Here is a 25,038-nt window from a genome sequence, read left to right as displayed (position 1 = left end):
GTCATCTTGGGGAGGGGTGGGTGACCGCGCTTTGCCCTGCAGACCTACATCTCCCCCAGCGCGGCCATCGTGCGGGCTGAGGGGGCGGGCGGCGAGACCACAGCCCTGCTGCACAACATGCGTGTGTACGGGACCTGCACGCTGGCCCTCATGGCCACGGTGGTCTTCGTGGGCGTCAAGTACGTCAACAAGTTGGCCCTGGTGTTCCTGGCCTGCGTCGTGCTGTCCATCCTTGCCATCTATGCCGGCGTCGTCAAGACCGCCTTCGACCCACCTGACATCCCGTGAGTCCTCCGCCCGGCTCCGGGCCGGCTTCCGGCCCAGTCTGTGGCCTGGGCCTTAACCGCTGACCACGTTGGCTGGGCTGGGCATGGCGCCCTGTGCCCGCAGACGTCCCCACTCTGGCCAGGTCGAGGGCGAACAGGTCACGGTGCTCTCGTGGCCGTGCTGTCTGCGAGGACAGGACAGGCCTGGTGACTCCAGCAGCACCGAGCTCCTCCCGGCCGTGGCCCTGTCCTCATGGAAGCCCCTGAGCAGGGTCTTCTCTTGTCCCCTGCCGGGAGAGGATGCCGTGCGGAACGGGGTAGCTCCAGAGCGAGCGCGCGAGCCCCCGTGCGGCCCCACCGGGCTGAGCCAGGAGGAGCCCGGGGTGGGGGCGGCCGCTCTGCGCACGTGGACACGCCACGCGGGCCATTCACTCCGCGTCAGGCGCCCCAGAGCGGAGGGCGGCAGGACGGACCGGGGCCCGGTGCTGCCGGAAACCTGCCGAGGGCCGGTCCCTCACGCGAATGCCCTTGTCGCCCTGAGTGGAGGGGGTCCGAAGCGCCTCACGAGGGACCTGCGAACTCCACTCGGTTACGGAGAAGAGCGGTGGGCGAGGCGTCTCACCCCCTGCTCCCGCCCAGGGTCTGTCTGCTGGGGAACCGCACGCTGTCCCGACGTAGCTTCGACGTCTGTGCCAAAGTCCACGCCACCAGCAATGGCTCGGTGACCACTGCGCTCTGGGGCCTCTTCTGCAACGGCTCCACGGCCAGCATCTCCTGCGACCAGTACTTCGCCCAGAACAACGTCACGGAGGTCCAGGGCATCCCCGGTGTGGTCAGCGGCGTCCTCCTGGGTGAGCGTCCGGCGGGTCTCCGCCGGGGCCGGGCCTTCTGAGCCCAGTCCCTTGGGTCCTGTCCTTCCGCCCAGCCTGTGGCCACATCACCCCGCCCCCAGCTGCTGGCCCGTTGGGGTCCCTCTGGGCTGATTCTCCCAGAGCCGCAGACGCCAGGTGAATCTTGCAGGCAGCAGGTAAGGGCTTCAGTTGACCCTTTATCCTTAGAATTGCAAAGCGGTAGGCACGGGGGATTCGCCTGTCGATAAGGGAAATAATTAACGGGTGGGGTCCCTCAGGCAGCTCCTCACGGGTAGATTGTTGTATGAGGTAAGTTTTTTCATCAGACTTGACTTAAGGACCAAAATCCTTCATTCAGAGATCAGGAGAGGGTGGTTTTCTTAGAGGGCAGTTTCTCCGGGTCAGTCGTCCTTGTCCTGGTGTGAAGTTGGAGGCTGGGGTGGGGATGGGCACCCGATGCCGGAGCCCTGATGGCAGGTGTGGAGTCTCGTGACGCGCCTGTTCCCCCCAGATAACCTGTGGAGTGCCTATGCGGAGAAGGGGGTGTTTGTGGAGAAGAAGGGCGTGCCCTCGGTGCCCGTGCCGGAGGAGAGCAGGGCGGGCGGGCTGCCCTACGTGCTCACCGACATCACGACCTACTTCACCATGCTGGTCGGCATCTACTTCCCCTCCGTGACCGGTGAGGCCTCGGCGCTCCCGGCGGGTCAGGGCCCCGTCGGCTCTAACACGCCCACCCCCGCCCCGTCTCTCTTTTCCTTTTGGCTCAAAGATGAGCTTCGGGGTCTCCGTTCCCCACGTGTCTGAGCTGGGGGCTCAGGAGCTGTGGGCGTCAAGGGGCTTGTCCGTGTTCTTGTGAGAGACCAGGTTATTCGGAGTGGCCCTGCGACCTTGGCCCTTAGCAGTGGACCCGAGGGCCGTCAGAGGCTGGGAACTGCAGCGTCCGTGTCCTTATAAGAGTCTGCTGACCTCCCGGAGGGCCCCGGTGCACAGTCCCCCACACGTGCACACACACACACACACACTGGTCCGCACGCTCACACACGCACCCGTGGGCGCACACCTGCTCCTGGGGGCTCCTCAGCCTGGCCCAGCACAGTGGAGCCCCGGCCCCCCAGGCTGGCGCTGGCCGACCGAGGGGCCCGGGGCCATCCTCGCGCCTGGCCCCCACTCAGGCCTGTCCCCACGCTCCGGGAGGCTGGCCTGCCAGGGGCTGCTTGCCCCGCGCCGAACTTCACCTCCGCCTTCCCCGAGGCCCCGGTGCCACTTGGACGGGCGTGGGGGGTTGTGGATCCGGCCCCTGGGGGGTCTTTCTCCTGTACTCCTGTCCCCCGCTGTCAGGGATCAGGGTGGGGACACCTGCTCTGTGGATGTGGGTCTTTCCACGCCCCGTGGCACGTCCACGGGCTCAGTGCTGGCGCATCAGGCCACGCCTGGGATAGGATCACAGGTGTCGAACGAACCTGCCGCCACCTGGATTTTCTTTGATCCCAGTAGGAATCACTTACACTTTATGTGCCAAGTGGAGTGACCGGTGCGGGGTGGGGGGCGGCGGCGGCAGAGGCGGCGGTGGCCAGTCACCGCGTGGGAAGGAGGAGGGTTGAGGCCAGCGAGGAGTCTGTGCTGAGGCTGAGCTACGCTCTGACCCAGGCCTGGCCCCAGAAGTGAGTCAGCACTTGGCCTCACTCTCCAGGGAGTTTCTCACTCCCGACCACGGGGATCAACAGAGATCACAGCGGGGATGCGGTCGGGGCCGATGCACTCGGAGGCCAGGTCTGGTCTTGGCGTCCGTGGCGAGTGTCTGGGATGAGCCATGCCCTAGCCTGCACCGTGGAGGCTACTCCACAGCTGGGCTGGCTGTCCCCGTGGAGAGCGTGGGGGACATGGGGGCACCTGCCCACGTGCCCTGCAGCAGCCTGCCCAAGACGTGAAGAGAGGTCCAGCCTGGCTCTGTGAGGCCCGGCGTGCAGGCTGGGGGTCTCTCCTTTGCGTCGTGAGGAAGTCCCAGGCCCGTTCTGACTCTGCCCCAGATGGGCCAGGGTGGGCGGGCAGGCGGGTGGCATCTCCCAGGCGCCATCAGTCCCTGTGACCCATCAGTTCTCCCTCCATCTCCGTAGGCATCATGGCGGGCTCTAACCGGTCCGGGGACCTCAAGGACGCCCAGAAGTCCATCCCCACTGGAACCATCCTGGCCATCGTGACCACGTCTTTCATTTGTATCTTTGGGGGGTCGAGCGTGGGGGCCAGGTGCTGAGGGTCGACGGCTCTGTGCCCTTCTCCACTCACTGCCGGGCCCTCTGTGCCTCCGGGCGGGCCTCCCTGCTTTGGGTAGTTCTGGCCCAACACCCGTTCTCAGAGGGGGCTGGGCTGGCGTTGGCCTGACTTAGGAAAATAAACACAGACTCCTGGACGCCAGCCTGGGCTGGTGGCAGAACATGGCTTTGTCCGAGAACCACGCGTAGTAACCACACTGTGACGTGTCACTAACGTGTAGCCACGTGTGTGCTCACGTCACGGTCTTGTCAGGTGGGCTCACTGGCTTTGAGGGGCCAGCGGAGCCTTTCTCACTGAGCTCATCCCTTTCCAGCCGGCGAGGTTTCCAGCCCGGTGCCTGTGGTGGTCACCCTGCAGGCCAGGCCCATCGTGACTGACCTGAGGTCCCCAGAGCAAGGACACGGCCCGGGGCCCAGGGCGGGGTGGGCAGGGTGTGGGGTCAGTCCAGGGCGGGTTCAGCTACTGCATCGTGCCCGCCGCGTCCTTGACCCGAGCCACAGACCTGTCCTGCATTGTGCTCTTCGGGGCTTGCATCGAAGGCGTGATCTTACGGGATAAGTACGTTTCATTTATGGCTTCTGGGAACTCCTGGGGCCAGGGCTGGTTTTCTCGAAGATGATTTTAGCTTTGAGATTGAGAACCCCAGGATTTCTAGCTTTGTCGCAGGTGGCCCTGTGGCCACGTGTTGGGGTCTGATCTGTGCATCTGTCTCCCGCTCAAGCCTGGAGCTGGGGGCCCGCACAGTGACCTCAGACCCCGGTAGAGCTGGGGTGCGGGAGCTCCCGGGAGAGGCCGTTCCCACTCAGCAGGTGGGAGGAGGTTTCTGTCTCCAGCTCGTGTCTGAAAGCTCGCCGCCCCTCCAGGTTCGGGGAGGCCCTGCAGGGGAACCTCGTCATTGGCATGCTGGCCTGGCCGTCCCCCTGGGTCATCGTCATTGGGTCCTTCTTCTCCACCTGTGGGGCTGGCCTGCAGAGCCTGACGGGGGCCCCACGCCTGCTGCAGGCCATCGCCCGGGACGGCATCATCCCTTTCCTTCAGGTGAGCCCGCTGCTGAGAGCAGGAACCGCCCCCCCTCCCCCACCGGAAGGAGCGCGTCAGGAGGGGCCAGAGATCCTGCCCGGGAGCGTGATGTTTGCGGTTGAAGATGGTGGGGCCCACATCCCCGCCTCCAGACTGGCAGCCCACCCCGAGGCCTGCATTTCTTGCCCCACCCTGTGTCTGCTGCATGTTCTGAATTTCCCTTCTCAGGACTGCTGCGCAGGGGGAAGGCTGGTGGGAAGGCCTCCTGAGCCCTGCCCTCCCGCAGGGCTGTGCTCCAGGACCCAGGGCCTGCAGCCGGGCCCTCACAGAATCCTCCCAGCGGGTGTGTGCCGTGGGGAGAGCCCCGTCCAGTGCTCGAGGGTGTCGCCTCCTTGCCTGCGCTCGATGAGGGCGTCTGGGGTCTGAGGGTACCTGGGCTGCCGTCTGCCCTCTGGGTGTCGGGTTTTCTTCCTGGACGTGGCTGGGTGAGGTCCAGGCCATGTCGTGAAAAGTCCGTCTGTTTCTGCTGCAACTCTGAGACCGCTTTTGGGTTGGACCCAACTAGCTCGGCTTCTCGCATGAACATGAGCTCTTTTTCCTGCGTCCTACGCCCGCCGCGGCCACCTGCCCGTGGCCCCAGCCCACCTGCCTTTCTCCTGGCAGGTGTTTGGCCACGGGAAGGCCAACGGGGAGCCCACGTGGGCCCTGCTGCTGACGGCCCTGATCTGTGAGACCGGCATCCTCATCGCCTCTCTGGACAGTGTGGCCCCCATTCTCTCCATGTGAGTGGCCACTGGCCCCGTTGGCAGCCACCCTTGGGACGTGAGGCCCCTGCTCAGGGGACGGCAGACGGGAGGGCATAGGGCAGAGGAGGGGGCCAGGTGGTGGATGACGGGGCAGGCAGACCCCACGGGAGGCGACCGCGATGTGGGCAAGGGGGCTCCCGGGGGAGGTGGTGGCGGCTCAGGCAGCGCAGCGGGACCCTGCGGGACCTGGCCCGCCCCTCACGCCGCTGTTCACGTACCCAGGTTTTTCCTCATGTGCTACATGTTCGTGAACCTGGCCTGCGCCCTGCAGACCCTGTTGCGCACGCCCAACTGGCGCCCGCGCTTCAAGTATTACCACTGGTGAGTGGCCGTGGGGAGCCCGGTCCCCTCCCTCCTCTGGGGCACGCGGTGCATCTTGGGGGCCAGCTGCCACCCGGGTCCCTGGCTAGCCTTCGTGGGACCGGCCCGGTCTCCGAGCCGGGTCTCTTGTAGGCGCCTCGGGGCCGTTTCAGCCCTTGGGATGGTCCGGGTGGAGAAGCCGGTCCCAGCAGCCTTGCCGTGCTCTTGATGAGACCAAAGCAGGGTGTCTGCTGGGGCCCGAGGCGGCTGCTCAGGTGCCGGCCTGGGGGCCTGGGCGGTGAGGTGGGCCCCCTCTGAGCTGCGTGTCCCCCAGGACGCTCTCCTTCCTGGGCATGAGCCTGTGCTTCGCCCTGATGTTCATCTGCTCCTGGTACTACGCGCTCTGCGCCATGCTCATTGCCGGCTGCATCTACAAGTACATCGAGTACCGTGGGTGAGCTGCTGCCGGCCCCTCTCCCGGGTGAGGGCTCAGGGGCCTCTAGCGGCGGAGGGGTCAAAGCCCGTGCCTCCTGCTGGGGGCTGCGTGGATTTCGGCCTGTAGCTCCTAACCAGTGGATGGCCACGTTTACTCTTTCTAATTGACGTCGTTTGTTACGACGTTTCGTTAGGTTTATCTACGTGTATCTGTGTGTAAGTGTAACGTACTTTTTTAGCAGTGCTCCTTGTAAACTTTGAAATCTATTTAACAGTAGCACTGATGCGCAATGGATTTTCAGAAATAGACGTTTCTGAAAGGTACACCGTAAAAAACCAAAGCGGTGGGCAGGTTAAGTGCATCTCAGAGCCCCTGGTCCGTCACTGGGGCATTTCCCCTGGACCCCCTGGACCCCTCCAGGGGGCGAGGCCCTGGGGAGGTGGGACCTGGGGTGGGCTTCTCAGGGCACGGGGGGTGGGAGGGCCTCCAGGGACACTGCCTGAAGTCCCTCCCAGCTCTTCCAGGGTGGCTTGGAAGGAGGGTCTGGGGGCCTGCTGGTGAGCCGGGCCACGGCCTGTGAGTCAGAGTCCCCCCCCCACCCCACGTCCTCTCCTTCCTCTGCCCCATCGATGGCCCCGACTCTGAGATCCTGCGTGGGTGCCAGTGCCGCCGCCACCCTCCCCGTGCCGCCAGGTGCCCCTCCCCGTGTCCTGCTGCTTCGTACTCCCGCCCGTTCTGGGGAGCCCCCTCCTCTGTCACAGGAGCGCCGAGAGGCCCTGAGTGGCCACCTGGGTGCACTGTGGGCGGGGCCTCACCACCGCACCCCCACCGCAGGGCCGAGAAGGAGTGGGGCGACGGCATCCGGGGGCTGTCGCTGAACGCCGCCCGTTACGCCCTGCTGCACGTGGAGCACGGCCCCCTCCACACCAAGAACTGGAGGTGAGTGTCCCCATGCCCTCTGACCCCACGGATGCCTCTTCCTAAAAGCAGGCTGCAGAGAGAAGACGGTGCCCACCCCCCCACCCCCGTCAGGAGACGGTTGTCAAGGAAGCTGTTAGCACCTTTGTCCCTGCGTCAGCCTGGGCTGGTCAGCTCGGGTCTCAGCGCCCGCTGGTCATGCATCGGGGGTGGAGGGGGACGAGGGCGGCGAGCTGACCCACCCGGGGGCCTGCCGTGGATGGAGGGCACTGACAGTCTTCTCGCCTCTGGGAGGAGGGAGGGGAGGCTGCTCCTGCAGAACCCGAGGCTTAGCTGCACGGAAAGCCCGCTGCCCAGCAGGGAGCCTGGGGCACGTGGCCCGGGAGGGGGCTCACGCAGCTCACCTGGCGCGAGAGTGGGGGCGAGTCGCCGTGGTGACAGCTCCCTGCCCCCCGCCCCGGCAGGCCGCAGGTGCTGGTGCTGGTGAACCTGGACGCCGAGCAGTGCGTGAAGCACCCCCGCCTGCTGTCCTTCACCTCGCAGCTCAAGGCCGGCAAGGGCCTGACCATCGTGGGCTCCGTGCTAGAGGGCACCTTCCTGGACCAGCACGTGGAGGCCCGGCAAGCCGAAGAGGTGGGCCAGGCGCCAGGGAGGGGGCGGCGGGGCCGCGCCGTCGCGTTTCCAGCCGTGCGCCCGAGCGCAGCCCTGCGTGTCGCGCCGCGTCCTGTCTCAACCTGGGTGGCACTTTTTCAGTTTGAAACCAGCAGGAGGGAAACCTGCGGAGGAGAGTGTGACGTGCGTGGCCCCAGGACCTCAGACGGCGGTGGGGCTCCGGGCTGTTGAGAGCAGCCTCGGGGCAGGTCTCCCGACAGGCGGGCCCCACACCTGTCGCATCTGCTCCCACGTTTGGGGCCTGTGCTGCCGGGTCAGCCCGTCCAGAGGCTCCACGGACCAGAGAGGGGGCGGCGGGTCACGGGCACCCAGGCCAGGCCTCCGTCACCCTGACTCGGACGCTCAGCTGGTGCCGCTGCGACCTCTGATCTCGGTCCGGGGCAGCCCCAGCACCTGAGCCTCAAACCCCGTCTCGTGGGCAATTTCAGACATGTAGAAACAGCAGATGTACCACATGGCCGTCCCCGCGTGGCCCACGTCCTGTCACCTCTGCCTGCCCGCCCCACCCCGGGAGTGTCAACACCAACCCACCACTCACTCTTCACCCCAGACCCCGCGTGTCTGTCTCGGAAACAGGAGGCGATTCTCACAGCAGCCCCACCACGCCCGTCCGTCCACAGGCCGCGTGCAGCCTGCCGGCTGCTGGCCTCGGGCGGCTCCCGTCTGGCTGGGGCGTCAGGGTCTTGCTCTCGGGTGGGTCCTTCGTCAGCCGTCCCCACGTCAGGGTTGCCCGCTGTGCCCGGGCGTCCGGGTCAGCCCTGCTGTCCAGGCGTCTGTAAACCGGGCTGCGCCCAGAGGTCTCCAGAGCACCTGGGGGAGGCACGGCTGCTTGGAGGGGGTCGTGGCCGGTGTAGCCCGAGGCGTCGACAGCCCCTTCCTTGGTTGGCCGGACAGCCGGCCCCCGGGGACCCGCCCTGGCAGCCAGCGGCACCAGCCATTCTCTCAGCATCGTCGTGGCCCAGAGCTTTAACGGGGTAGTTGTTGGTGTTGGCTGGGGGTGTAGACGCCGGCGCTGTGGCTGCGATCCCAGGTGTAGACGCCGGGGTTGTGGCCGTGATCCTGTCTGTAGATGCTGGAGTCATGGCTGTGACCCTGGGTGTAGATGCCAGTTTTGGTTGTGAGCCGTGGGTGTAGATGCCAGGGTTGTCTGAGAATTGTATCCTCCCTGTCTGGTATTCCAGTTTCATTCACTCTTGGACTCCTTTTCCCCTGCCCAACCCTTAGGGGTTACAGTTCCCTGGGTGATCTCACACGTTTTCTTTGGTGACCTTGGCCATCTGTGAGCCATGGGTGTAGACACCAGGGCCGTGGCTATGACCCCGGGTGTGGACCCTGGGGTTGTGGCTGTGATCCCAGGTGTAGATGCCAGGGTCGTGGCCGTGACCCTGGGTGTAGACGTGGTGTGTCATTCTCGCTGGTGGGACAGCCTCCTTGTGCTGGCACCTCGGCCTTCTCGACAGCTCCCTGCGTCGGTGTGAAGAAGCTCTAGACCCGTGTCCGAGGGTGGGAAGGTCCCAGCTCTCGTTGTGACGTTGCCCAGGCGCTGACGGACAGCGTCTTCCCTCTCTGACACTCGCGGGTCCTCTTGTCCTCCCAGCGTCTCTGGGGATGGGCGGGGGCACAGTGGGGCTGGGGAGGTGGGCTCCAGCACCGAGCGGGGGGTTGAAGGCTCCGAGCCCCTGCCTGAAATGGCGCTGACTCGGCTGGATTCACAGCCCTCTTTCCAGACAGAAACGTCATAGCCCGGTATGTGTCCTTTGGACTTTCTCCTGTTGGTGTTTTTTTAAACAGACGATCCCGCAGAAATACCGTCTCACACACTTACTCTGCTTTGAACTGTTGCTTCTCCAGTCGGCCGGGTGCTTGTTTTGTTTATGACGGCCGCACGGTGTGTGTTTCGTGGACGTGCTCTGAGTTTTATTCCGTGGAATTGCTGTCCTGCGGACGGAGGTGGTTCCCGTTGCTTTGGTGTCAGGAAGTGTGGTGTGAGCACCGCTTAGATGTAGTCCACGGGGGTTGCTCTTAGGATGGATTCTTGGGGTTAGAGCCTCCCTCCCTGGTGCCGTGCCCCTGAGGCTCTGAGCCAGGTTCCAGTTCTGGTCTGCCGGGTAGTTTACGTAAAGGCCGGTCCGTGTGGCCGGGAACAGGGGGACCCCAGACCCCTCTCTGCCGCGTCTCTTACTGGGAGGGCTCTGTCCCGTTGCTGCCATGGGAAAAGGAAGGCACAGCTGGGTTTCGCCCCAGATGTCCGGCACGGATGCAGCTCAGGGCCAAGTGTGTTCCCGAGGGGAGGGGCTGGGTGGAGGCACTCACGGGGTCTCAGAGGGTGAGGACCCCAGGGATGCTGCAGTCGGGTGCAGCCCACAGCGTCTCACCCGCTGGAGGGTCACTGGGCACCCACCCGGTTTTGTAGGTCGAAGACTGGGCAGTGCGCTTGGACCTGCCTTGAGTTTTTCAGCGTGTGTCCCGCCGCGGAAGCAGAGGCCTCGTGAGGGGAGAGCCCTATAGGTTCCTGCTGGGTTAGGGGGATTGAGCAGCTCACGTCGGATGGCTCAGCAGCTGAGACGCGCTGGCCGGGATGTGGGAGAGGCTGTGCTCTGCGCTCCCCTTCCCGGGGGCGTGAACGAGGCTCGTTTTCTGTGGGGCAGGGAAGGGCTCACACGTTGACTTTGAGGTCCCACAGGGCCTGGTCCTCAGGGCCCCAGGAGCTGGGTGTGGAGGTAGTGCCCGAGGCCCCGAAGATACCGCTGGGCCCTCGAAGTTCCCGCGAGGCCAGGGTAGCGGAGTGGGCTTTCCAGCAGCGGGACAGAAGAACCACAAAACCCCGCTGTGTCTCCCTGAAGCCATAGCCTCAGGTCAGCATCTCCACCAGTGACCTGAGAAGCTGTTGGTCTCAAAGCTAGGGCATGCGACCTTTAAGCCCCTCGAGCGACCGTGTCCTGACGGGGCCGAGCCCCTGGCCTCTGGTCTCCAGGAAGCGTGGGTCCAGGGATCCCTGAACTGCACTGCGGCTGCACCACGGCAGCCCTGGGTCACATCCAAGCACCTGTTTGGACTCTTCTTTCTTGAGCCAGCAGCCCTTCGACGTGGTGGCTCAAGTCCGGGTGGTCGAGGGGGGACGTGGCTCCAACCTTCCATATGAGGTCCTGGGGCGTCCATCCCAAGTATCAGCAACAGGGGCTTAGAACAGCCAAGATTCACTCTGTCTGCGCTCTGAGGCCAAAAGTCACACATCGAGGTGCCCCAGGGCCAAGCTCCCTCCTGAGCTCCAGGGGAGGGTCCTTCCTGCCTCGTCCAGCTCCCGGGGCTCCAGGTGTCCCTGGGCTCCTGGCCACGTCCCTTCGGTCTCCAGCTCTGTCTTTCTTTGTTTTGTTTTGTTTTTGTTTTTGTTTTGCGGTACGCGGGCCTCTCACCGCTGTGGTCTCTCCCGTTGCGGAGCACAGGCTCCGGACGCGCAGGCTCAGCGGCCACGGCCCACGGGCGCAGCTGCTCCGCGGCATGTGGGATCCTCCTGGACCGGGGCACAAACCCACGCCCCCTGCATCTGCAGGCGGACTCCCAACCACTGCGCCACCAGGGAAGCCCTCCACCTCTGTCTTTACGTGGCTTCTCTGTGCCTGTCTTCTCTCCTGTCCCTGACATTGGATTTGGGACCACCTGGATAATCCAAGATGGTTTCACGTCAAGACCCTTAACTTAATTACATCAGCAAAGACTTTTTTCCAATAAGGCCACATTCACAGGTTCTCAGGATTAGGAGGTGGGTGTATCTTTTGGGGGCCACCATCAGTTAACCCACTGTGGTCTGTCCTCTGGCCCCCAGAATGCACACCTGCCTGATGTGCAAAGTACGTTTATCTCATCACTGCATCCTCCCAAGTCTCAACCCCTTACAACATCAAGTAAGTGAGGAATGTCGTCTAAGTACCCGCAGTTCAAAGGTCCCAAATCTCGTCTTCTAAATCACCTGGCTCAGGTGTGGGTGAGATTCTGAGTGGAGTCCATCCTGGGCAGAACCCCTCTGCCCACAGCCTGTGCGACTCGGAGATAAGCAGTCCGCGTTCCAAAGTGCATTGCGGGACCTGCACGGGGGACACGTCCCAGCCGGGGAGGCACAGGTTGGAGGAGCCGGGGGGTTGGACTCCAGGGGGCAGTTCCATTTGGTGTCGGGCGGCAGTGCTTCCCTGTGGCTTGAGGCCCCACCCCCAAGCCAGGCCCCCGAGGGCCGGTCGGCGCGGCCGGCAGAGGACCCGCTTCACAGGTGGCGCTACCTCGACAGAAGGCCTGCCGTGGGCACGGTGTGCCGGGCTGCGCTGTGACGCGGAGCTGCCCCAGTCGGGCGCGTGGCATGTGGCTGAGGGGCCGCAGTGCACCCGCCGGGCACTTCACTCCCGCACCACCACCTTCTAGGAAGAGCTGTGTGGTTTGATGCTTTCTGACCAAGGTTCCCGCAAGCTAGGAGTGAGGGCCAGGGTGTCCGTGTGCAGTAGGGGGTGGCCTGTGACCCCGCTCTCCTGTGGGCACGCACGCGTGTGCGCACTGGGGCTCACGCGCACACGCAGGCAGTGCCCGAGAGCGCCGGGCCCTGGCCTCGACTTCAGGTACCGAGGGGCGCCCGCTGAGCCTCTGGCCCCCACGCGTGAGGCTGTGAGTCCCCCTGGGGCCCGCCCGGCCCCGTGTGGTAGGCGAGTGTGTGCTGGGACCTGCTGCCCCCAGCCCACCCCTCACCCCAAGCCCGACCCGCCTGTGTCTGCAGAACATCCGGGCCCTGATGGGCACCGAGAAGGCCAAGGGCTTCTGCCAGCTGGTGGTGTCGTCCAACCTTCGGGACGGCATGTCCCACCTGATCCAGTCGGCTGGCCTGGGGGGCATGAAGCATAACACGGTGCTCATGGCCTGGCCCGAGGCCTGGAAGCGGGAGGACAGCCCCTTCTCCTGGAAGAACTTCGTTGGTGGGTCGGGCCGTTCGGAAGCCGCGTGACGGGAGCCCCTCCCCCTGGCCTTGCCCCCATTGGGCGGTTCCCGGGGGCGCCCCGGCTGGGCCGCAGAGTGATGAGGGGGCGTGCCCCACGAGGGGCTTCGTGGGGACCCCGGGCTCCCCTGCCCCCGTCCCGCTGGTGAGTCCAGGCCGCTCGGTTCTGCTGGGTGGGCCTGTGACCCCGTGACCTGCCCGCCTCTCCACAGACACCGTCCGTGACACCACGGCGGCGCAGCAGGCCCTGCTGGTGGCCAAGAACGTGGATCTGTTTCCGCAAAACCAGGAGCGCTTCAGCGACGGGCACATCGACGTGTGGTGGATAGTGCATGACGGGGGTCTGCTTATGCTGCTGCCTTTCCTGCTGCGCCAGCACAAGGTGTGGGCGGGGCCACGTAGGGGGCGGGGTCATGGGGGTCACGGGGGAGGGGCCACACGGGGAGCGGGGTCATGGGGAGGGGCCACACGGGGGAGGGGCCACACGGGGAGCGAGGTCATGGGGAGGGGGCCACACGGGGGAGGGGCCACACGGGGGAGGGGCCACACGGGGAGCGAGGTCATGGGGAGGGGGCCACACGGGGGAGGGGCCACACGGGGGAGGGGCCACACGGGGAGCGGGGTCACGGGGAGGGGGTCACACGGGGGAGGGGCCACATGGGGAGGGGGGTCACACGGGGGAGGGGGTCATGGGGAGGGGGTCACACGGGGTAGGGGCCCCACTGGGGAAGGGAGTGGACAGCGGGCAGGAGTGACCGCCCCCCGCCCCCCAGGTGTGGAGGAGGTGCCAGATGCGTATCTTCACGGTGGCCCAGGTGCACGACAACAGCATTCAGATGAAGAAGGACTTGCAGACGTTCCTGTACCACCTGCGCATCAGCGCCGAGGTGGAGGTGGTGGAGATGGTGAGGGAGCCGGGCACCGGGCGGACGCAGCTCTCACCTGCAGGGTCCCCACGGCCCTTACAGCCCAGGGCCGGCCTGCTGGGCCGTCGCGGCATTTTCTCTGTCCTCTGGCTGTGACGGCGGCTCGGGTTCCTTTCTTCCTCTTCCGTGACCTCGACAGCTTCAAGGAGGGTCAGGCGATGTGTAGTGAGTCCCTCAGTTTAGGTTCGCCTGATGCTTTTCTCGTGGCTGGACTGGGTCGTGGGTTCACGGGAGGAGGACCCGGCTGGACCGGGCTTGACCACGGGGCTGGCCGCCTCCTGAGGAATCTGAGCTCCGGGGCCGGCGGGAGGGTTACGGTCGGTCCTGTGGGGCGCGTGTGGGCCGGCCTGTGTCCGGAGCCCACGGTTGTGGTGCCTTCTCGGGGGTGTCTCGTGTGTCAGTGAATGTGGGCCCCGGGGTAGGTGGAGGGCGTTCAGTCGTGACCTGCACGCTCACATGTAGGGGTGGGGACGCCGGGGCCGGGGCTGTGAGCCACAGAGGGTGGCCCGGGGGCCCCCGGGCCCGCAGCACGCTCGCTGGGGGACAGGGCGTGAGTGGTGATCATTCTGTGCTCGTGTCTGCTTCCGTGCCTCGGAACCTGTAGGTTGAGAACGACATCTCGGCCTTCACCTACGAGCGGACGCTGGTGATGGAGCAGAGGTCGCAGATGTTGAAGCAGATGCAGCTGTCCAAGACGGAACAGGAGCGGGAGGTGCGTGGGGCCACACGGGGGTGCTGCTGGGCCCCTGGACAGCGTGGGCTGTGTCCCCCGGTGCCGCACTGGCCTGTCCTTTCCCGGACCCCGTGTGACTGTCAGGACAGCGTCCCTGAGGCCTTCTCGAGCTTTTGTCCCCACACCTGGTTTTGTGAACAGCTGGTGGCGCGACTTCTGCCCCCACCTCCCCTCGCCACGTGGCTCGAGGTCACGCCCTCACAGGCCTCTGGGGTCAGGGCCCGTGTCTGCCCGGCCGTCCTGCTCGTGCACGGCCCCGCCTCTCTTACATCATATCCCGACTGGCCACCTCCTCCTGTCCCTCCATTCTCAAACCAGCAGCCACCAACTCGTTACACCCCTCCCAGCCTTGCCCCGGCTCACGTGTCCCTGCGGCCTTGCACGGCCCGACCCTGTCCCTGCCTGAGTGACCTTCGCCCTCGCCACACAGGCCGCTGCGGTTTCCTGGGGGCGCTGATCCCTCACCCCCACAGGCCTCCGGCTCCTAGTTGTCGTCAGTGCCATCTTTGCATACAGCTCCCGGGCACCTCGTGTGACATGGGAGCTCCTTCCCCCTGCACCTCCCCTTCCCCAGACTCCATGGCGCTCACAGCCCCACCCCAAGGATGTGGGCTCCCTGACAGCCCCTTTGCTGTTGACGAGTGAGGGGGGGTGAACGGGTGAGGGGAAGGATGGATGGATGGGTAGGTGGGTGGGTGGATGGATGGATGGATGGGTGGGTGGATAGGTGGAAGGACGGATGGATGGATGGGTGGGTGGGTGAGGGGAAGGATGGTTGGACAGACGGATGAATGGACGGATGGATGGAAGGATGGATGGGTGGGTGGGTGGGTGGATGGATGGGTGGATAGATGGAAGGATGGATGGGTGGGTGGATGGCTGGAAGGATGGATGGATGGATGGGTGGGTGGGTGAGGGGAAGGACGGTTGGACAGACGGATGAATGGACAGATGGATCGATGGATGGATGAGCAGGTCGAGGCAGAGCCTGTGTGTGCGGGGGGCGGGGCTATGTGCAGTGTGGAGACGTGCATGTCAACGTCTCCCGTCAGCACGTCTGAAGAGGTCCTTTCTCAGGGGCTTTCAGAGCTGGGACAGGAGGAGACAGAAATGTAACGATGGGTTTGGTCTGGAAGCCCAGGAGGAGGGGCCTGGGAGGGCCGGTCCAGATGTCCCCAGGCCCTGTCGGCTGTGCTCTGTGTGGGGCCCGGGGCTGGCCGGCTCCTCGCCCCGCGCACGCGCCCTCGCCCGGGCTGGGCTCCTGCCGTCGCGGCAAGGCTGGTCACTGTCCTGCTCTCCCTCCAGGCTCAGCTAATCCACGACAGGAACACCACCTCCCACTCTGCCGTGGCCGCCAGGACCCAGGCCCCGTGCGCGCTGGACAAGGTGCAGATGACCTGGACGAAGGAGAAGCTGGTCGCCGAGAAGTACCGCAACAAGGACACCGGCGTGTCCGGGTTCAAGGACCTCTTCAGCCTGAAGCCGTGAGTGTCCACCTGCAGCAGCCCGCAGCCACGAGGGGCCCCTTTGCCTCCGCGAGGAGCGGCGGGCACATCCAGCCTCGGAGAGGCCAGAGCCGGCCCCGGGCCGCAGCCTCCTTCCAGCGCCAGTCAGCGGGGACGCGGGTGGCGGGTTGGCGGCGGTGCCACCGTCAGTGTTCCTGGTGGGTGTCCCAGCACCTAGGGGTCAGGCCTGAACCCCCGCGGTGACGTCCAGGCTGCCCGTCGGGCCGGGGCCCGTCCCCCTCCTCGGCTCTTGGCTGTGCTGTTGAGCTGAGGGCCCCCAGGGCTGGCACAGGTGCCCGTCGGTGGCGTGGCTGGACCTGGGGAGGGGTCCCGAGTGGGAGACTAGGACAGTATCTCCCGGGTCTTCGGTGGCGGAGCAGAGCCCTGGAGCCCTGAGTCATCGGCAGGGCCTGGGGGGCCCGAGGGGGCCCGAGGGGTCAGTGTGCTTGAGGAGGGCCACAGTCAGATGAGAGGGGCAGCGGGGATGAGCCGAGTAGCGGTTCAAAGCGTGTGTCATGTTTCCGCTTAAAGTAACGTGCTCTCTGTTTTTTCTTCCATGTAGAGAATGGGGAAGCCTGTAAGTCACTCCCTTTACGCGGGACCTCGTAGCCGTGGTTGCCTTGGCATGCGCTGCACGCACAGCCCCCGTGAACCGTGTGTGCATGTCCGAGTGTGTGCACAGCCCTGTGTGTGTGCAGGGCCCCATGTGTGGGTGTGCCCGTGAGTACATGTGTGCGCACGTCCCGGTGTGTGTGCATGTGTCCATGCATACGTGCTCGGCCCTGTGTGTGTGCCCGTGTACATGTGTGCGCCAAGTTCTGTGTGTGCACGCACGTCCCAGTATGTGTGCTCAGCAGGTGTGTACGCGTGTCCGTGTACGTGTGCCTCGGCCGTGTGCGCATGTCTGTGTGTGTGCGTGTTCACGTATATGTGCCTGGGCCACGTGTATGTGTCCGGGTGTGTGTGCACGTCCTCGTATATGCGTCTGGCCCGTGTGTGCGTGTCCGTGTATATGTGCCTGGGCCACGTGCGCATGTCCGTGTGCAGGTGGCGCTCGCCTGTTTAGTTTGCTCACTCTGTCTGGAGCGGCTCAGGGCGCACCCCAAACCCCTTCTCTGGGCAGCACGTGAGGACTGAGGTTGGAGGGAGGTTGGTCCTGAGCGGCTCTGCAGCGGAGCAGAGCGTGTGCTGTGCCTGTAGCTGGTAGCGATCGTTCACCCACATCCCTTGGGGCTGGGGGTTCGGACCTCATCTCAGCTTGTCCAGGACGGCGTTTCCTCCTGTCTGCCCAGCACCGGGTGCCTTTTTGCCCCATAGGAAGCTGCCACCTTTAGTCTCGTGGGAAGGGGATGTGGATGAACCTCTGCGTGGCCGGCCCCTGAAGGCTTAGGGCCAGGCCTGCAGGGCCCGCCTGGGGTTGCTGTCTGTCTGTGCATCTGTCCACCCCTTGTTCCCCCATGATTTTCTGACTGCTGTCCCTCCCGTGGGAGCCCGGCCAGTGTGCTCCGTGGAGCCTCGGGACTTGGGGTGCACTTCCTGTTCCAGCCCCGAAACCCGAGTGCATCACACCCTGAGGGAGCAAAACGTGCAGATGAGTCGGGGAACGCTGGGCCGAGTCCTGCACTTCCTGCCGTGTTTTCACGACCTTGAAGTGTCCTACGAGTAAAGCCTCCTAATTAAAAACACAAAAACAAACCCGTGGACACAGGAGTGCGTGTCCCCCCCAAGAAGGCGCGGTGAGCCGTGGGCCCGTGCCCCGCGTGCGCCTGCCGGGGGTCCGCAGGGTGCGAGCAGCGGACGGAACCCCACTCCCGTCTGGCTTCTCCTCGGGGTGGGCTGGAGGGGCTCCCGGAAGGTTGGAGGTCGGCCCACAAGTGGCACGTGCCCCACTAAAGCTCCCCACGGTGGGCGCCCTGCGGCGGGTTCGCTGGCCCCCGGGCGTGTGGGCGTCTCTCTCTGTTTCGCCAGCCTCCTCCGTGTCTCCGTCTGGAGCCAAGGGTCTGGATTTCCACCTTAGCCCCCACGGAGCCTTCCTCCGCCCCGGGCGGCCCCCGCCCGAGCCGCAGTTCCCAGCCTCAGAGGACCCTGTGTGGGAAGCCCCTCTCCAGGCTCAGCACATGGCCACGTGCTTCCATTTGGTGGCCTCGTGGCCGGTTGTGGAGGCAGTGAAGGTTTCCGTTAACTTCCTGGACACACGGGCTGCCCCGCCCCACGTCCGTGCCTCTCTCACCTCCACAGGGCCTGTCATCTTGGAGCTGCGGGTCTGTCCAGACCCAAACTCCTGATTTTAAGATTATAAGTGTTTTCAGACTGTGAACCCTGAGAGGCCCTTCAGTGTCACACACGCATTCCTGGGATCGCCTTGTCCCCAAACGCACTGGTAATTGTGGTCCGTCCTGGCACCTGATTCACGGTTCTTGTAACGAAAGACCCCTGACTGCTGTGGACGGAGACCCAAGCTGTAATTTTACCGGATAAAATTGGAGAGAGGACAGCAAGGCTCCGTCTCCCTGTTTCCCTCCTGGTGATTGGAGGCTGTAATTGGGTTTATTTAGCTTAAGGCTTGCGTTGAGCAAAGGGTGTGGCCTGGAATGCATCCTGGGGGCCTTTCCCCTTGTGTGGCGGCCTCTGTCTGTATGTCTGCCCGTCCGCCCGTCCCTCTTATGTCTGAGGCACGGGTGGCCTTTGAGCTACGAATCCTGTGTGCGGCCCCAGAGTTGGCGGTGGTGCTGGAGCGCCCAGCGCAGGCGGGGTGCTGGTGCAGTGAGGCGGGTCTTCCCAGCCGGGGTGTCTGCCCCCTGCTTCTCGGAACCCAGCTCACTGGGGAGGGACCTGGGGAGGGGGGAGGACAAGCACGCAGGTGCCTGCGCACCTGGTGTCCCCAGTCTTGCTTCCCTGGGGATCCTGCTTTGGGGGCCGCTGCCAGACCTGGTTGCCCGGGACGCTTCGAGAACCACCGGTGCGCAGTGGATGCCCCGCCCGCCTTGAGTGTGGGCACCGGGCAGGCAGGGAACAACGGGCACAGGGTCCGGGTCTCCAAGGGCGGGGGCTCTCGTCTTTCAGCTGTCGGCCGGGTGGACGGAGCTGGGGCTGGGCCTCATGGCGGACACGCTCAGCCAGCACCTCTGGCTCTGTTCCAGGACCTGGGGCCTCCAGAGCGGGTGGAGGACTGGGCCCTTCCTCGCTCACCCTCTGCGTCGGAAGCAGCGAGGGGCAGCGTTTAGGGCAGGCTCAGCTGCAGGGCAGGGGTCTCAACGGGAGACACTCCGTGACCAGGAGGTGCACGCTGTGCCGTCGAAGGGGCTGCTCCCGCCCAAGGGGCGGTGCTCGGGGAGCAGAAGCTGATGTGCCCGGCTGTCATCTTGGCCTCCGCGTGCAATCGCCGTGCCGGGGGTGCTCCGGGTGGCGGGTCTGATCTGTTTTCACCCGGCCTTCCTGACGGAAGTGGAGCGGGCAGGGTGGGGCCTGAGCCCGGCACCCAGGACCGCGGCTGGAGGTGCCGAGTGACCGTCCTCCTCCCACAGGGACCAGTCCAACGTGCGGAGGATGCACACGGCCGTGAAGCTCAACGGTGTCGTCCTTGACAAGTCCCAGGATGCCCAGCTGGTCCTGCTGAACATGCCGGGCCCCCCCAGAAACCGGCAGGGGGACGAGAACTGTATCCTTTCCCGGGCGCCATCCCCACGTCGGGGCACCGCTGCCGCAGCAGGGTAACACCCCCTCCTCTCCTGCTCAGCGGAGACACCCGGTCCAGGGGTCAGGAGCCGCAGGGCCCTCGACGTCGGGCGGGGCGGCCAGCCCAGGTGGCCCAGACCAGAGCCGCTTTGCCCCGGGCCGCCCGCGGGGCCGTGGGCAGGCGCACGCAGAGGCTGCGAGCGGGCGGCTCCTGCCGGCTGCCTGGGCCCCTCGTGGCCAGCAGGGGGCGCGAGCCAGCGGGCGAGTGTGCTTCTCTGTCCCACGTTTGAGCTGCTGGGGCCCGGGGCCTCCACGAGGATCACAGTGGCCCCTGGATCAGGGTGGTGTGTGAGGAGCACGTGGGCTCAGAGACCGACCCGGCGGGGAGTCACCGCATGACCGACCCCGATCCTTCCTGCTGCAGCTCCGGCTCTGGGTCCTCGTCGGCGCCGGGCTCTGAGCTCCTGCCCGGCCGGGTCCCTTCCTGCCCGTCTCCACGACGTGGCAGAGCCGTGGCTCCACCCCCAAGCCCTTCCTGGCACCAGGTGCCCTGAAGCCCCCTGGCAGGTGGAGCCCTCGTGGGTCAGCCGCGGGGCGCGAGGCTGTCATCCTGGCCTCGGGGTCACAGGCCGGTCCCCCGGGGGCAGGACGAGGTGGGAGGAGGCACGCAGCCTGGTCCCAGGTTCTGAGCCTCAGGCTGACCACACGCTTCACGGGTCTGTGCCTCGTGGTAACCAGGACTCCCCGGCCTATCCAGGGTCTTGGGGGTGGACAGGCCCCTCCTTGGCAGGGTCAGTGCCCCTCGTTCCCTCACACTGGCTGTCTCCTCCCCCGAAGGCCCTGGGTCCCGGCCTTCCCTGTCCCATCCTCGCTTCTTTCTCCAGCCAAGGCCTAACTGGCCGTGGGCTCCTGGGTGGTGAAGGTGCTCCGTTCACCCTTTCAGCCACGCACCTGGTTGGGTTGGCTTTGTCCTTAACTCGGTGCCCCCAGACATGGAGTTCCTCGAGGTCCTGACTGAGGGGCTGAACAGGGTCCTCCTGGTCAGGGGCAGCGGCCGGGAGGTGGTCACCATCTACTCCTAACGTTCGGCCGCACCGGGGATGTGCCCGGCGGTGTGCGGATGGCGCTGCGATGCTCGCGGACCAGCACCTGATGCCCCCGGGGGCTCTCCTGTCCAGGCCAAGAGCCGGCACGTGACTCGAGGTTTCCTCGCGGCCGAGGGGAGGCGCGAAGCCCTCGTGCCCCCCTTCCCCCCGCCCCGGCGAGGCTGGCCGTGACCTGGGACGTGGCTGGCCGTCTCGTGGTGACAGAGGAGGTGGGAAGCCCCTTGGATTCTAGAATCGATTTCCCTGGGTTGGGTCTTCGGGCTGTCGTGCAGTTACGTTCACTCAGATCCCCCCGACCCGCGAGAAGCCGCACAGACTGAGGTGGAGCGTCGGCAGCTGGGTGCAGGCTCCTCAGGGGCCCGGGCTCAGGCCCCGGCGCTTCCCAGCTGGGTGTCCGCCTGCGTTTATGCTCCGGGAACCTGCAGGCAAAGGGGGGAGCCTTCGGGGCCGGGAGCGCCACACGCTTTAGCATCTGACATGCGCCTGCCTGTGATCTCAGCTTCCACGCTTCACGCTGGAGAAAGGGGACGAGGCTGCAGCCGCGGGAGGGCCTGTGACATCAGCAGCTACAGCAACCGGCTGTCAGCTGAGCCTGTGTGTCCCCTCCCACCGGCACCGACGGGGGTCCCAGCTGTGTTTAGGGCGCTGACAGGTGGTCCCAGCCCCACTGAGGGCACTGACAGGTGGACCCAGCGACATCGGGGGCACTGACACGATACCTTCCAATGATCCTGGACTGTTTGCACTTTACACACGTGATCACATCCATTGTATATTGTCGCAGTAATTTGTGCCTCACTTCCCCATGGCTTATTTATTTATTTAAACACCTGGGGGAGTCTGAGTGATAAAAGTTGACCCTGAGGATATAGCTTCTGTGAAAGGGGCTCCAAACAGACCAGCCGTTGGCCTTCTCTGGCTTCCGTGGGCTCCCAAGGGAATCGGCCTGGTGCATGGATTTCAGGTCAGGCAGGGGCTAAGCATGTGCTTCCAGACGCTTCTGAGGGGTGGCTGGGCAGCGTTCGGCGGCCACAGCGTGTGCCAAATGCCACAGCTGGGCTGGGGAGTGGGGGGGGGTCTTGGGTCAGTGCCGAGTTAGGCCTCCAGACCCCTCGCGCATCTGGGGAGGGGCCCGCCAGTCCCTCTCCTAAGTCACATGACCCCGGCTCACGTGGAACGGAGGTGCCCGCGCCCTCCACCTGCTTCCTGCTGTGTCCGTCTACACAGGGCATCCTTTCCACACTGTCAACTGTGTAACCGTAACTGCAGCCATTTTAAAGTTGATTTCACGTTTTCCTTTTTTAGGTCCTTTGTATGATTTTGTTAGTAGAAGAATAAAATTGTATAAAACCTGAGTATGTTGAAGGGTCTCCCGTGACTCGCTCAGCGTAGAAATTAAACGTTTGGAGGTGCCCCCCTCCCCCTCTTCTTGGAGGACTTTATTTCAGGTCTATCAGCCAAAGCACACTCAGATGGCGAAAGAGTCAGCACGTGAATTGGCGGAAAGAAGTAAAAACCAAACCGCTGTCAACGGGGAGCTGCCCTGCGTCCCCCCCCCCCCCCCCGGCTGGGTGTGCAGCACAGCAGTGAGATCCTGCTGCTGGCTGACACGACTCCACCTGTAATTTCTATCAGGGTGGAATCGGCAAAGAGTCTGTGACCAGGGGCCCTGGGCCCTGGTCCAGGAGACCCAGCAGTTCCACTCCTGGACGTAAAAGCCAAGAGGAATGGACGCCCGAGCAGACGTGGAAGCGCCGGTTCCTAGCGCTCACAACCGCCCTGCTGTAGAGCAGCGCACGTGCCTGTCAGCTGACGCACGTGGACGAGCACAGTGCACACGTGTGACGGTGTGTAACGCAGTCCTGAGACGGATGAAGTGCTGCAATACAGCTGGGCCTCGAGAACACTCTGCTGTGAGAAGGATGCCGGGCACGACCGTCACGCTCCCGTTACACGTCCAGGGTGGGCAGAGCCAGAGCCAGACTGGCTGACGGTGCAGCCACAGGGGCGGGGGTGGAGACTGGGGGCCCGTGGTGGGCACGGGGTCTCTGTTTAGGGTGAAGACAAATGTTCTAAGAAGGTGGTGACTCCTCAGCCTCCCCGGCCGCTGCCCCGGTGCTGCCTCCCTACCTCTGTGTTGGCGGCTGGGCCTCCCCGGTTTCCCTGGCAACGTCCGACCCCTGCTCCGTCCCAGCGCCCCCCTCGTGCTGCCCCCTCGCCGTGGACGCCAGCAGCGGCTCTAACTCCGGCCGCCCTGCTGTGTCTCCCACCTGCTGTTCGCCGAGTCTGCAGAGGCGCCGAGCGGTCGAGCCGCCGCCGCGGTGCACGTGGACCCTCAGCCTGGAGCGCCTGGGGTCGCCGTGGGGATGCAGCCCCGCCAGACTCGGCGCCAGGCGCTTCGGAGGGCGAAGAGGCAGCTGGAGGCGCCGGCTCGTCCCTGGTTGGCCCCCCCTGGGGCAGCGACTCCCAGCCACCCCCAACCCTGACAGAGGTGCTGTGGGCGTACGCACGGTGGGAGCGTGTGGCTCACGGAGCCCATGGGAGGCCCTGGGTCCCACTTCTCGGACGATGGCCAGTGGCGGGCACCGCCCACCCCATCCTTCCAGGCTCAGACTGGGCAGCAGCCGTCCTGCGTCTGGTGGTGGCGGGCGGCGTCCACTCACTCATCCACCCACTCACTCCCTCACTCACGCTCCATGCTCGCTGGGCTCCCTCGTGAAGAGCCTGGTCCCAGGACAAGCTGTGGGTCCCCCAGGAGCAGACGGAAACGGGGCCCGCGGGCAGCAGGCACAGGCGAGCCCGGCCCGGCACGCGGGGTCGGGGCACGGGGCTCATCTCAGGTGCAGAGAAGCACGAGGGTTGAGGGCAGAAGCGAGGGAATGAGGCAGAGAGTGGCCTTGGGAGCAGGAGTGGGGTCCAGGGTCTCCTCCCACGTCCCACACCAGGTGCCCCGGGTGCAGAGACATAAGTGACCACGTTGTGTCTGTGCTCAGAGGAACACGAGGAAAGAGACTCGCGGGCTCGGGGGCCGGCAGGGGCCGCACGCACGAGGGGAGCGGCCAAGAGCACGGGCCCGGGAAGGGGGCAAGAGGGAGGCCGGCGCGCAGACCGGGGACCAGGAGGTGGGGTGGCCAAGCCGAGGGCCCACGCCCCCTAGTGTCGCGAAGACCTTCGCTCGTGCCAGGTTCTCCGGCAACACACTCTCCGGGAGGGCCTCCTTAGGAAGTAAGACTCAGGTCGGATCAGTTGGGATCGTCCAGTAGCCAGATCTACACTTAAATAAGTAACGAGGCTCTTTGTTTCTGTTACAGAAGGCATCTCTCTGTACTTGCCCAGTCACCACGAGGCTTCCCTGGTGGACTCGGCGCTGGGGCCTCCTTCCCGTCACCCCCGCCCAGGCCCAGCGGGCAGCAGGCTGGACAGCTCCGCTGACCCCGGCCACCTCTGTCTCACAGCCTTTCTTCCAGGAGGGCATCTGCTTCCCCTGATGCATGTGGTCCCGGGGCCCCGCCCCAGGTCAAGCCGCTGCGTCCACGAGAGACGAGCTGTTCTCCACATGTGGACGTTTAGTTCCTGTGTCCACGGCCACACGGCGCCCTCTGTGTGCTCATAAGTGATCTTTCTCGTCGCTGCTCTCAAACAGCTTCTCTGTCCCTTTCAGCCGTCCTGGACCCGCACTGGCGGCAGGGAGGGTGGGCTTCTCTCCTCCATGCATCCACAGGCAGCAGACACACACTCAGCTTCTGGTCCGTTCAATGGCATTTCAGTTACATTTTGTCTTTAAAACCGGGGTCTGGACTCAGGCTGAAGTTGAGGCCTCACCACACTCCCGGCCGGCCAGCGAGCTCTGCCTGAGGGCGGTGTGGGCGGTGGCAGGACCGGATGGGTCTGCTGGGACTACAAGTCCCCTCATGTGGGGACCGGGTGCAGGAGCTCTGCACACAGACGAAGGGACCGGGGTCGGGGCCAACATTTGGTGCCGAGGGGCAGGTGACATGGAGCTGGGTTCACGACAACAGAATGGAACGTGGACTCGTCTGCGCGGGGCCACACCCGGCCGCTGGCCTCTGGGCCAGCCAGGCCCGGCCTGCGTCTGCTCCTGAGACCCCCGGAGCCCTGAGGTGTGGGACGCCTGCGCCTCCCTAAGCACGCGGCTGCAGCTCACGGAGACGCCAGCTACTCGGAAGCCCGGAGGGGTTTTTTAAGCAGCACGAACACGGCGCCTAGAAGGGGGGCGGAGGAGGTGGAGGGGGCGCATCCGCAAAGGGCCAGCATCTCCACGTGAGCCTCACCCGCGCAGCCCCACAGAGGCGTGGAGTGTCCCCACAGCACGAACCCAACCTCAGGCTTAGGGTTTTATTTTGCTCTTTTAGAGCAGTAAAGGGGGGGAAGAGTTACGCAGAAACGCGGAGCTGTGTGTGCGTTAATTTTACTTCTGCAAACGTACGAACAGCGACGGACATGCTCTCTCCGAGCACCGTGGGCCCGTCCCGGCTGAGCGGCCAGCTGTCTGCACTCGTGGCCACACGCTGGTGCAGGGGATCAGACCGATTCGACTGAAAACTCACTTAAAACAAGGTG

The 25,038-nt window shown here is 65.1% G+C and overlaps 1 protein-coding gene across 3 annotated transcripts in view; it reads left to right on the top strand.

Moving 5' to 3' along the window:
* Positions 1-21,812, top strand: part of SLC12A7 (solute carrier family 12 member 7) — a 42,142-nt gene extending 20,330 nt beyond the window's left edge. For 2 of the 3 annotated variants that reach the window (XM_067730312.1, XM_067730315.1), the window contains exons 7-25: positions 43-284; positions 906-1,117; positions 1,629-1,796; positions 3,232-3,330; positions 3,889-3,946; positions 4,252-4,426; positions 5,072-5,190; positions 5,437-5,535; positions 5,849-5,968; positions 6,785-6,889; positions 7,333-7,501; positions 12,297-12,492; positions 12,725-12,894; positions 13,286-13,417; positions 14,043-14,150; positions 15,477-15,655; positions 16,239-16,253; positions 19,201-19,334; positions 20,342-21,812. In XM_067730312.1, coding sequence (XP_067586413.1) covers positions 43-284; positions 906-1,117; positions 1,629-1,796; positions 3,232-3,330; positions 3,889-3,946; positions 4,252-4,426; positions 5,072-5,190; positions 5,437-5,535; positions 5,849-5,968; positions 6,785-6,889; positions 7,333-7,501; positions 12,297-12,492; positions 12,725-12,894; positions 13,286-13,417; positions 14,043-14,150; positions 15,477-15,655; positions 16,239-16,253; positions 19,201-19,334; positions 20,342-20,433 — 2,592 coding nt within the window. In that variant the 3' untranslated portion in view covers positions 20,434-21,812. The remainder of the gene's footprint in view (positions 1-42; positions 285-905; positions 1,118-1,628; positions 1,797-3,231; positions 3,331-3,888; positions 3,947-4,251; positions 4,427-5,071; positions 5,191-5,436; positions 5,536-5,848; positions 5,969-6,784; positions 6,890-7,332; positions 7,502-12,296; positions 12,493-12,724; positions 12,895-13,285; positions 13,418-14,042; positions 14,151-15,476; positions 15,656-16,238; positions 16,254-19,200; positions 19,335-20,341) is intronic. The other variant, XM_067730314.1, reaches the window with a different exon arrangement.
* Positions 21,813-25,038: the final 3,226 nt, after the last annotated feature.

The sequence above is a fragment of the Pseudorca crassidens genome, chromosome 3 (genome assembly GCF_039906515.1).
Source record: "Pseudorca crassidens isolate mPseCra1 chromosome 3, mPseCra1.hap1, whole genome shotgun sequence".
Classification (NCBI taxonomy): domain Eukaryota; kingdom Metazoa; phylum Chordata; class Mammalia; order Artiodactyla; family Delphinidae; genus Pseudorca; species Pseudorca crassidens.
The sequence above is the reverse complement of the archived record's forward strand: the minus strand, read 5'-3'. Positions and strand labels throughout refer to the sequence as shown.